The following is a 12,543-nucleotide window of genomic DNA, read 5'->3' as shown; positions in this document are numbered from 1 at the left end:
AAGGAAGAAAGAGCATAAGTGGCCCACACACATAAAAAGATGCTCAACCTCATGAATACTGACAAAAATACAGATTAAAAGTAAAAAGAGAGCCTGTTTAACCCCCATCCTGTTGGGACACATTGGAAGGTTAGACAATATGCATCATGGTGGGGAAACTGGAGAGTAATGACCATCATCTAGTTAGTGCTGCTGGGAGGGTAACATGGTGAAACAAGCTTGGAAAATAGCTTAGCGTTTCCCAGTGAAGTTGAATACGCACGCACCCTACCACACAGAAATTCCACCCCCGGGTTTGTGCTCTAGAGACCTGAACATAAATGGAGCAGAATTGTCCATAATAGCACTAAACTGGAAACAATCCAGATGTCTGCCATTTGAGTGGATAAGCAGTGGCGGCCTGTGCAGACAGTGGAGTTCTACACAGCAGTGAACATTGATGATGGGACTTTGAATGAGTCTCTAAGGTATAATATTGAGGAAGCCACCACGGAAGGAATCATAATGACAGTGCACGTATTTAAAGTTTAAAACCAGAACAAGCCAACAGTATATTAGTTCAGGATTTATGTGTCTGCAGAAAACTGAGAAGATATTAAGGGAATTAGGAACACAGTTCAGGATGGTGGTTTCCACTGAGCCTGGAGGGCAGCGAGAAGGATATCAGACCCCTAATATGACTGCCTTTTTGTTTTTTATCCAAAAGGGTTACTTTTATCTTCCTCTTTGCTCCTCTCCTTTTGTCACTGGGAACGTCTTCCTGCCCATTCAATCCTACCTCCAGGAGTAACCACTGCCAAGAGTTGGGTGTGCATCCTTCTAGAGGTTTCTCAATGCTTTTAAAGCATACACATAAACACACAAAATAAACCAAAGACACATTGTTGTTTTGTAAAAACGTGATGATACATTTTGTAGTGAATCCTACTTTTGTTCACTTTCCAAGTCAGCATAGATAAAGCCACCAGCTGCAGACTATTCCAGTGGGTTAAGGACGCCCAATCTATTTGTCCCCATCAGTAGACACATAGCCTCTGTAGTTGTTGTCATAGATAGCACTGCAAAGAAGATTCTTGAACCTAAAACTATGTACACGTGCAGATACATCCATCCAAAAGAGATTCCTAGAAACAGGTTTCCTGGGTCTCTTGGTATTTGAAATTGTTCATCTCCACCTAACAGGTTGCAAACCCAGAAGCCGGAAACAATTACAGCCTCTGTTAGCTAAGAGCTCTGAGCTGGGTGCCATTTAGCCAGTAACACAAGGAGACGGGGACGTAGATATGGGGAGTGGACACCTGGAGTTCTAAAAAAAAGGGAATGTTACAGTAAGTTCTGTCAACTTCTGCTAAGTTTCTGTGCTGAGCAAGCAGAAAGATACAGACCCCATGTTTTCTCGAGACGGAGGACTGTTTCTCCACTCCTCTCTGAAACAGACAGAGGACAGCTCCTCCAGAACTGTCTGGGCCAGTGCCCAGCCACAGAGGGCCCTCAAGTGTCCCTTGATCAGGTTCACATCCTCAGATTTCCAAGCCTGGTGTGGAGGAGAGCGATGGAAAGGGCATTGTCAGATGCAACTGTTGGACAGAGCAAAGGAGTGGTCCTGAATCCACCCCCACCCCAGTAAAACAGCCCAGGGCTCTTCATTGCATCCTGTGGTTTCCAGTTTATTTCTGCAGTTTCTGAGGATGGTAAGGCTTTTCCTACCCATACCTAGCATGAGCCAAGGGTCATTTTACCCCACTGGGAGCACCCCCTCACCCGCCTCCACCACTGGTAATTGTATCTGGTAACAATGTTGCAATGACAGGGAACACAAAGGTGGAAGCTATGCAATTTGTAAAATGATTCATCAAGAGCAATTTGCTATTGATGCGTCCCTAGTAATCTCAAGAAATCTGATGAGGTGGAATTGAGGGAAATTTAATTACAGAGGTGAGCATTGCAGGCTGATGCTGTAAGAACACGTCCCACATTAACCTCATTTTTCACAAGGGTTTTCTGCATCAACCACAATATTTGGTGTCCAGATGTTTGTTAGCTACTCTCTCTCTTTTTTAATCCTCACAGAGAATATGTTTGTTGATTTTAGAGAGAGGGGAAGGGAGAGAGAGGAAGAAACATCAATGTGAGAGAGAAACAGCATCGATCTGTTGCCTCCTTGCACGCCTCAACCGGGGATCAGACCCGTGACCTTTTGGGGTACAGGACAATGCTCCAGCCAGCTGAGCCACTGGCCAGGGCATTAGCTGCTCCCTTCACGCTGCATGCCCTGCGTTTTGTTGGTTTGAGTGTCTCCCCACCCCCATCTGCAGGATGGAGGCATTGAGCGGCTCAAGTACAGAAATTAGACCTGCACCAAAGAGAACAGTCTCTGTTCTCCCAGAAAATGATACAGGAGCTGCCCACCCTGTCTGCCAGCATCAGGGAGCGGTGGGCTAGGGCCAGACTGATAGACATGGACCAATCTAACTTGAAAGGGAGAAGCTTTGCTATCTCATAGCAAGATCAGATGTGTGCTTATGCCTGCTAGCCTTTTTTCTCCCACTTGCTCCCCTCCGCAAACTGCAGAGCCCAGCCCCTCAGCTTCCCGACGCATTGGAAACAGAAGGAATGACTTTCTTGTCTGTGTCCATCAAGGCATATTTTTAATTTAGCTGGCTCCCGTTGTGTTTGGAAGAGCAGACATATATATGGCCTTTCATCCTCCTTCTTCCTCGCTCAAGGCCACACATGTTCAAAAATAATCTGCTGACTCTCCTGGCTGTCCTGGTTGCCACCGAGGGTGACAGGCACTGTCAACCAGAAAGCATTGTCTTCTGAATGCCACTTTGTCTTATACAGAGGTTTCTTCTAATTCTCACCAGAATCATTAGTCGGTATTTTTAAATATACCTATTCTTGTGTTTGACAATAAAACAAGCAATGAATGAGAACTTCTTCAAAATAGATAAGCCTAGCTTCTTTTCTTCAGCCCAAATGACTACATTTCCCACTTATCCATCCTTAGCCCTGGAAGCAGTCACCACGCCTCTCATTTATACGTTCCTTTCCTGTTGACAAAGCACAGGAACTTCAGTCGGAGCCTCTTGCCAGCCCAGAGGGTCCAAATGGTGCAAGGATGAGTATCCCCTTTTTACAGATGGGGAAACCAAGTCTTCCAAAGACTGACTCCCAAAAGAAAACAAAACAAAAAATCAAAAACAAAACTATTGCTTTTGCTTCCAGCTGGTGGATGAGCCTACAATAGATTATCATGAGGACAAACACTGGCCTTGGAGTCAGCCAGTCTTAGATTTAACCCCAGATCTGTCTCTAATATAGTTGCTCCTGTTTCCCAATCTGTAAAATGGGTATAATAACACCAGCCCCATAGTTGTACATGTGTGTGCGTGTTTATTGTGTCCTAATAATACCACTAATAGTCATTCTAGCTAAACCTTTCCAAGTGCTTGGTGTATTCTGGACACTATTTTAAGCACCTGGCACGAGTCAGCACATTTCATCATCATGAAGCTATGAAGAAGGTATTAGCACTCCACCCATTTTATTGATGAGGAAACTGAGGCACTGGGAGTTTAAGTCAAACACCTAATATGTGGGACGTGATGATTCAGACCCAGACAGGTCTGACTGAAGTCCCTGTGCTCTGCCTGAGGCATGGTGCTCAACAAGGCAGAGCTGTTGTGAGAGCCAGTGGGGGCTCCCACGCCACCCTACTCTGGTCTAAGCATCCTGCTTTCCAGGACACTTCCCTGTAGTCTGTTCATGCATTACATCTGGGACCAAAGCAGAAGCCGTGGCTTATACAGAATTCACAGGGGCACTCAGCAGCCAAGGCAGGGCTCCTCACCAGGCTTCGAGGTCAACAGACCTAGTTCAAGCTCCCTCTCTGACTCTCATTACCTATGTAATTTGGGAAAGGTGCTTAATGAGGCTTTGTGCTCACTATTCCCTCTACCCAGAATTCTCCTCCCTGAGATCTGTATGTGGTTTCTTTTTTCCTTCACATTAATCAGCTCTCAGCACAGATGTCACCTCCTCAGCGAGGTCTCCCTTGCTCACTGCATCTAAAATAAACACCTTAGCCCTGGCCAATGTGGCTCAGTTAGTTGGGCATCGTCCCTCTAACCAACAGATCACAGGTTCTATTCCTGGTGAGAGCGCATGCCCAGGTTGTAGGCTCAGTCCCCATTTGGGGTGTCAGGGTGCATGATAGATCTCTCTCTCTCTCTCTCTCTCTCTCTCTCTCTCTCTCTCTCTCTCTCTCTCTCTTCGCTCTCTCTCCGTCTCCCGCCCGTCCCCTCTCTGTGGAATCAATAAAGGAAAAATATTTTAAATAAATAAATTAAATTAAATAAACACCCGTGTCACTCTCTAACCCAGGGATCAGAAGGCTTTCACTATAAAGGGATAAATAGTAAATATATTTGGGTTTGTGGGCCACTGACAGTCTCTGCCTGAATTACTCAGCTCTGCTGGGATAGCACGGAAGCAACCACAGACAATATCTACACAAATGGGCATCAACATGCTCCAATAAACCTTTATTTACAAAAACAGGCTGGGGGCCAGATATGGCCCAAGGGCCAGTGTGCCAACCCCCACCCTGGCTCAGCACCCTGTTTATTCCCTTCATGGCACTTACCACTAATTAAAATAACCTTATTTATTTACTGTTCATTTCTTTATTGTCATAAGTCTACCCTACTGGACTGCAATCTCTTGACTGTCTGGTTCTCTCCACCCCATGTAATAGAGTCTGGCACTTAATAGATCTTTATCAAATGAATAAATGGATGCCTTTCAGAGAGCAGATGTTCAGTAAACATGCCTTGAATGAGTGAAAGTCTGGACTATAAAAGGTGCTGCATAAATATGTGCTGAATGAATAAATGAGCTTTGTTCTAAAGTGGGCTCATAACTATTGCGGGCTCAGTTTCTTCATCTGTACAATGGGACTGCAAAAATAACTTCCTTATGAAATTGTCCTGTGAATGAAGTGGTGCCGCACCAGCGCCCAGCATGGTGCTGGGCACACAGTAGGTGCCAGGGCCGTGGCTCTTCTAATAACGTGATGGTTCCCTTTACTTTCAGAGGAGGCGCTAAAGCTGCACAACGGGCCCCACCGCAGCGCCTACATGGAGCAGAGCTTCCAGAGTCTGAACCCCGTCCTCAGCCTGCCCGTCAGCCCTGCCCAGGTGGAGCAGGCTCAGAGGAACGCAGCCTCCACCGGCACTGCGCTGGAGCGCTGGCTGGACTCGCTGGTGGGCGGGATGTGGACCGCCATGGACATCTGTGCCACGGGCCCCACCGCCTGTCCGGTCATGCAGACCTGCAGCCAGACAGCCTGGAGTTCCTTCAGCCCTGACCCCAAGTCGGAGCTGGGGGCAGTCAAACCTGACGGCCGGCTCAGGTAGCACCAGGCATGCGTGGGTCACAGCGGATGTCAAAGGGAACACAGCCAGACGGCCAGTGAGGCCTGAACCCTGGCCTCCCACCCAGGGGGTGCCTTTTGTGGGAGGGGCTCTCCTGGCCATAGAATAATGGAGAAGGAAGGTTCTTAGGCCAAAGCGGGGTCTGCCGATGACCTGCATTTGGCAAGCTGGCTCCTGGGGGTGTGGTCTTACCTCTTCCAGCTGATCCTCAAGTCCTACAGGGTCCTTGTCTTCCCCCTCCAATGACCCAACCCCCCAGACAAGTAATTCTTAAACTGACTTTGAGCAGCAGAACTTTGTTTACTAAGCACAGTTGTAGGTGGAATCAAGGTGCAGATGAAATCCAGGCTGCTCTGGTTGAAGCTGGGGAGAGGGAGGTTCTTTCTCAAAGCCCCACCCACCGGGCAGTCCCTTTGCCAAGCGCATCTCTTAAAGTACCTCTTCAGAACCTAAGGGCTCTGCAAAACCCAGTTTGAAAAGCACTGCCCAGACGGTAGGTTTGATCTCCAGCCCCACCCACCCTTCAGCTCGTCTTTCCACTCCAGGAAACCCTTGTGCCAGCCCTGAAATGACAGGCCACTGAAAGGCATGCTCACGGGCCCCTCCAGGGAGCGAGCAGAGTCAGGACGGCTTGAAGCCTTCCACCAGCCCTTCTTCTGAGCAACTAGATGAGCAGAAAAGCCTTTTGGTGTGACATGGCCAAGGTCCACCAAAGGGTGACTGCCCGTGTCCTGGGGTCTAGGCCACCCTCCCTCGAGGAAAAATGGGATGATGATGAACCTCGAGTCTCCAGCCATCATGGGCCAGTGACCTTGTTGATCCTTGACAGTAGGAACACTGGGTTCCACGGCCATGAAACTCATAGAGGTTGTTTGGGGCAAAACTCCTGAGCTAGACCACGGCAGGATCCGTCATCTGCCTGAGCCTTTCTGCTCTGAGGTCGGGCATCCCAGACCTTCGTGAGTCGCACACTTGGTGCTTTAGGGACTGACCAAACTTCATGGACCAGACTTTCCACATCAAGGGAAAAAACATTTCCGATTTGGTTTTTAAATTCATGCCCTTCTGTATCCGAGGTGCCAACAGGCCCATCTGACATGCAGTGTAAAAGTGGGAAGCTTCAGTATCTGGTTGTTTAAAACCTAAACAACAGTATTATTCAAATGGCCCGAGTTACCAGGAACCTGCAGGGTTTCCTTGCCATGTGCCCCTTGGAGGGCGCTCCCCCTCTGAGAGCCCCTCCCTGGCTGCCCCCTTCCTCCTCGGATCCCCCCTCCCCCGAAGGACAGGGTTCCCACGGACAAGGCCCACCCCTGGTTGCAAACTGTCCTTCCCAGGACAGCCAGTCCTTGGTGTCTCTGTCCAGTGTGAGCTTGAAGGTACTGCAGTTCCCTCCGATGACCTTTCAGCTGTTGTCCCTAAAACCACCCCACCCCCCACCCAGCAAGGCAGGATGTCCTATGGGCAATGGAAGATCTAGAGAAAGGACACTTTAGATATTTATTATTTATATGTTTTAGTCAGTGACTAATTAGTAGGTGCTGTTTTTGCAGCTTGTCGATTATGTTATCTTACTAACTGAAGCTGCCTTTCTTCACAAAAGATACCCAGCCCTTCCCCTCTCTCTTCCTCTCCCACACCCCCAGTGTCCTCTCTCTCTCTGTCTTTCTCTCTCTCTCAGTTTCTCTGTGTGTCTGCCCGCCATTCTCCGTGTCCTCATGTCCTCAGAGGGCAGCAGGGGTGTTGGCCACCATGAGGAGAACACTTCAGCCAGCAGCACCCACTGGCTGGATGTGGGGTAACTTGGGGAACACTGGAGCCTTGCTTTTCCTCACACAGGTGTTAGCCTCATCTAGGCCTCCAGTTCTGGGGATGTTGGAATTCCTGAGCCACCCCCACTCCCCGCCCCAGGCACAGGGGCAGGACGGGCTGACCGCTTACGGAGGGAGAGCTGGGACTGTCCCTGCTTCCTCTCTTGCTGACCTTCCTCAGCCCATCTAACCATGAACTTCCATGTAACATGACAAGATGACAGGGGGCAACAGGCTGCTTCCAAGCCCAGGACGAAATCAAGAAATCCATTTTAGAAAGAGGGTAGGCAGTCAGACCAGGCCAAGAGAGCCCAGAAGATGGCCACTGTCAACAGTGCTTTTAGGGACCTCAGAGTGGCTTTCTCAGAAAGCCCCTCTGATCTCTAAATGGGCTTAGAAAATGGGGGAGGCCCATGCCATACCCTTTTCTGCCTGCAGCTTCTGCCTCTGGCCAGTGTCCCTGCACATGTCAGAGCTGCCCAGAGAACCTCCTTTCACCCTCCTCAGCAGGCCACTAGGACTCTGAGTGTTCAGTGTCACCTGCAGTGTCTTTGAGGGCCCAGCCCTGACACATCCCTGGGCATAGTGTATGTCTGCTGGCTCCTACACGGGCCTTGGCATCGCTGACTTCTGTCCCCGCCCTGGGACAAGCGGAGAAGTGGCAGGGCTGGCTTACTCTGGGACGTCCCCACCCTGTCCCTGTCCCAGGCTTCAGTCGCCTCTTCCTGCAATGAATTCTGGACCACTGAGCTGTCACCCAGGTGTTCCTTAATGTCCTTTGTTTCTGGACAGAGAATAGCTTTGCAGATGTTACTTTTGGTTAAAAAAGAGACAGAATTGCAAACAAAGCTCAGCATATTTTGAGAACAGGTGATCTTTTCCAGGGAAAATAGTTTAAGTTGTTTTTTAAATCTGCCTGGGAGCAATTTATTTATTAGAGGCCATTGGTCCTGCAGCCTTCAGCAGTGGTTGCCTGAGGGTTTTAAAAATATGAGGTCTCCCGAAACCCTGTTCCAGTCTGCAGCAGCATAGTGACTGGGGCCAGGGTACTGGCCGGGTCCTGGGACTGCGGGCAAGCTGAAAGGTGGGCCTTGGCGTCAATTTGTGGGGGAGAAGGAAGCATTCAGTCTGCTGTGACACTCAACATAATTTCCCAGCCAGCCCCCCAGCCCAGTGACATTCAGGTGGAGAGGGAGCTCAGGAGGCACTTCCCCCCTCACTGGGCCCTCCTAGGTCCCACTTCTCAGGCCAGGAGGTGTGAAGAGCTCCCACCCCGTACCCCTCCCCAGTGTTTTAACACATGCACTTGTTCCTCCCTTTGGAGAAAGGCCTTCTGGTCAGATCAGGAGTCATTCTGACTTCATTTCCCAGGGTTAGCTGAACTTTTAAAAATGCAAGTGGAGTTTAGAGGCTGGGCCAGGCCGCACAAGCCTGTGAAAGCTGCAGATTGCAGCTGCTCTGGGCACGTGCCTGTGTTGTGTGGTCTGTGCTTCCTTCTGGTTCTCTGGTTTCCAAGTACAAGGTCACTGGCTCGAACCTTGATGCCTTTGCTGAGAAAGTGCAGACTAGAGGACAGCAGTAGCTGCTGGGTGTGGGGTGTGAGCAAAGACCTCTTTCACAACCAAGTTCACTAGGAAACTCAGGATACAAACTCCCAGGCAGCACCTAAGGGGAATGTACTAGAGAGAGCTGTTGGCAAAGGCCTGCTATATCTAAGCGGCTCCCCATGGTTGAGGCCACAAATGCCTGTGGGGTCCGGGACACTTAACATAGAGGAGTGAAGCCATCGGTGTAGCACAGTAGGGAGTGGTGGGGACTGTGGACTGCTGGCACACATGACCTGTCCAAAAGGAGCAGCTGCCACTTGTCCCCAGCCTGGCGGTACTTGTGAGAATGAAGGCATGCTTGGCAGAGTCTCCCAGGCTGGGCAGGGAAGCCAGAGATCCAGATTTTAATCGGACATCTGATTTTTCAATGTTAGGGACTTTTTTTAAAAAAAAAAACAAACGATGGGCGAAGAGAAATTCCACAGCTCAGCCAGTGCAATGGCAGCAACCTCACTCTGGAGAGGTCGTGTAAGAGGTCAGGCTTTGCCCCTGTGAGGAGAGAAAAAACAGCATTAGGACAGGGCAAAAATCATAGTTCATGTTGAACTCAAGGGAAACAGGAATCTCTTCCTAGTCATTCCCATCCTAAAGAGGGGTGTCCCAGGAGAACTGGCTTGTTCAGCTCTCCTGGTCCCAACACAGTCTGTACCGAAGGGGCGAAGGAACAGAATCTGGAGACCCCAGCTCTTGTCCCTTATACTTAAGGAGGTCCACACTGCCCAGGTCACATCTTCAGGAATTCCATCGCACCCAAGTGGGGAGGTCAAGGACGGGCTCCAGGAGGCAAGGGCAGTGTGTGGAACAGCTGTGCTCACTCACAGGCTGTCCTCCCAGCCTCTGCCTGTTACCTTACTTTGCCCATGGGTCTACCACAGGCGCTACCTCACTGTGTCTGCTGAGAAGTTTACCTTGGGTGGGGTGGGGGTGGGGGGTGGGGGGACACAGGCGGCCAAACCTGCTTGAGCTGAATGTACAATCTATGCAAATTCTGTGTGTCTGCTCTCCCCCTCTCTCTGTCTCTCTCTGAAGTAGTATTATTTTTTACCTCTTAAGACTGAGGAGGGCTTTCTCGTGCCACTTGTGTCCACCCCTCATGCTGTCTTTGGTCCTGTCCTTGCCAAGCCCCCGCGGGGAGATGGTGGCCCTCCCTTCCCTGCCCACGTGGCTGGGAGTCCTCCAGCTGCCTCTGCCCACAGACCCCACAGGAAAGCAGGCTCTGCCCCTTGCCACCTCCATTCCCGACTCATCTTCTCCATTCCTCACTTTCCTCTGACTTGCTTATCCTCTCCCTACTCCCACCCCCCCAAAAAAAGCCTTAGGTTCTCCTTTTTGAAATGTGGCCTTAAAATTATTTTTGGAAAGCTGACTGCCCTTCCCTTCCCATTTCCACCAACATCCAAGAAGAAAGAGCCTCTTAAGCAAGAGGCGGCCAATCTGTAGTTTGCAGATGCTTAGAAATTGCTAATAAATATCGTTTTTAAGAAAAATATTCTTAAATGTTTCCTATGGGTAAAATGAAGGCTTGGGTGCTCATCGAAACCTCCGCCAGCTCCCGAAGCGCTCTCGGAGCCTGTCGCGCTGTAAGTGGGCTGGCTTCATTACCTGCAGAGCCTAGCTCTGCTTCCCACCCCTCCCCAACTCCCCTCCCCAAACACGAGGCGACTTAAGTACTTCAGTCAAGGGGAAATTAGGAGAGTCTCTCAATGTATCTCTTCGTCCTTCCTGCCTGGAAAGGGATAGCATTAAACACTCCCAGCAGATGGGTCGCGTTCTCCAGGGGGCCACACTGTCCCTGCTTTCAGAGCCCCTCCTGTTCCCTCCCATCGCTCCAGGGCTGATGGAGGCCAAAGACAACCCAGGGTTTTCATAGGAAATTCACTGGAATTGAGCGCAGTCGTCTTTGTAGCTTTTTTTGTCCTTTTTTTTTTTTTTTAAATATTATGTTGTCAGTAGCATCTGGGAATTTTTTTAGAGGCCTCACAATAAGTTATTACCGTCCCTTTCATTTTTTTTCAAAGACATGTGGTGATATAGTTTTTAAAAATAACTATTTTGTTATAGATCATAATATGCATAAAACTGTACAGAAATATTTTGTAATGTATTGATTTTTTTAAAAAGAATATGTAAATACAGTTTTAAAAAAGAGAGAATTCAAATGGCACACACTGAAAGATGTAGATATTTTGCTATTTATTTAAAGAAGTATTTTAAGAGATATTGAACTATCTGAAATTGACCAGTAATCAAAGTTCCAATCACCCGAATGTTTTTTTTCTCATAGTAGAATGTGATTCTCGGAAATGATGGCACTACCTGCCCTTTTTTGCACCTTTTCTGTCTTTTAATTTAGCAGAAAACAACAACAAAATTGTGCCTTAGCTGTATTTTTTTGTCTAGGGAAGTTTGTTTCTGTCTGACAAAGCAAGTTTTTTTGCAGAAAACAGTGGATGTAATAAATACTGTACCATACCAAAAACACTGCAGGTGTATATAGATGCTTTCTGTCATACTGTGTTTTCAGATGCAGAATTTTAAAATTAAAAAAATATATACTGTCTTTATGAACAGTGGCTATGTGGCTTCTTTTTGACAAAGTTTTCTCACACTCTTGTATTCTCTTCCTTCCTCTGGACTGTTCGCCCCTGAGGATCAAGGTGACTATATAATTTGTCATCCAAACTGGGATACTTTTGAGAATGAAGGGAGCACCGATTGGAAGGAGTGCTGAGGCCACAGGCATAAACGGGACTCTCTTGGGAAAATATGCATGTGTGGACACACTCCCTAATCAAGCCTGCTGTAATCTCTCAACTCCTGTAAATGATTTCCCTGGTTGAGGCAGAAGCATATGGTTTTATACCTTTTGTTAAGAAATTAGCAAGGAGGGACTGCTATCTAAAGTGGCAGACTGTGTTCTATATCCACTGGCTGGTTATGCAGCAAATGTTCTTTCCTCTTCACCACACAGCTAGACTACATTTCCCAGACTTCCTTGTGCTTAGGTGTGGCTGTGTGACCCACTTCTGGCCAATGGAATGTGGGTGGAATGGATGAATGCACTTCTAGACCTGGCCCATAATACTTCCCACAAGAATCGCCTCTTTACCTTTTGGCTAAAACCAAGTGTAGTATATCTTCTTATCAGTTTATATCCAATATGCCCTCTACCTGAGGACAATAATTTAAAAGATTTTTGAAACAGGGAAGTGGAATAGGAGCTTGCTTCGTCCACTTCGCGTATCAACCTGGTATTGCAGTACTTCTGGGAAAGGTGCACAGAAAAACTTTTCATAAGAGCCTCCTCTCTCTCTTCCCCTATTAACCAGCTCAAATGTTTTGAATCATCTTGATTTGGGGCATGCATTAGTTGGTCTATTCTCCTGCTCTTCTTGGAACCCCGACTTAAAGGAGAGAGAGCCACAAACATGGAAGCAGCAGCCCCTGGAGAGCAACATAGAAGGCCATCTGGCCAGTCTCCCCTATTGACTATGATATGAAAAGAGAGAAGCAGGTACTGTGTATACAATTGAGAATTTATCTGTTACAGCAGCTAGTCTTATATTAAATAATTCATCCAGAAATGGAAACTCATATGTTCCTCTGGGGAAGACCAGATTTCAGCCCCTTAATTCTATAGGTAAAGATTCAGAAGCTCAGATGGATGAAGCAATTTGCCTAAAGCTA

At 48.2% G+C, this 12,543-nt stretch overlaps 1 protein-coding gene and 1 non-coding gene across 2 annotated transcripts in view; both read left to right on the top strand.

Annotated features, from left to right (window-relative positions):
* The window catches only part of XYLT1 (xylosyltransferase 1), a 300,460-nt gene extending 290,704 nt beyond the window's left edge, over positions 1 to 9,756 (top strand). Inside the window, exon 12 of the mRNA XM_090276964.1 lies at positions 5,098 to 9,756. Within this exon, the coding sequence (XP_090133090.1) occupies positions 5,098 to 5,420 (323 nt within the window). The 3' untranslated portion in view covers positions 5,421 to 9,756. The remainder of the gene's footprint in view (positions 1 to 5,097) is intronic.
* A 2,196-nt stretch (positions 9,757 to 11,952) lies between these two features.
* LOC150009205 (U2 spliceosomal RNA) lies at positions 11,953 to 12,141 on the top strand. The gene has a single exon (XR_016511519.1). It is a non-coding gene; the product is annotated as a U2 spliceosomal RNA (small nuclear RNA).
* The last annotated feature ends 402 nt before the right edge of the window (positions 12,142 to 12,543 follow it).

This window comes from Furipterus horrens, unplaced genomic scaffold (genome assembly GCF_987537825.1).
Source record: "Furipterus horrens unplaced genomic scaffold, mFurHor1.1.pri manual_scaffold_5, whole genome shotgun sequence".
Lineage (NCBI taxonomy): Eukaryota > Metazoa > Chordata > Mammalia > Chiroptera > Furipteridae > Furipterus > Furipterus horrens.
Note: the sequence above shows the minus strand (reverse complement) of the source record. Positions and strands in the feature narration are given on the sequence as shown.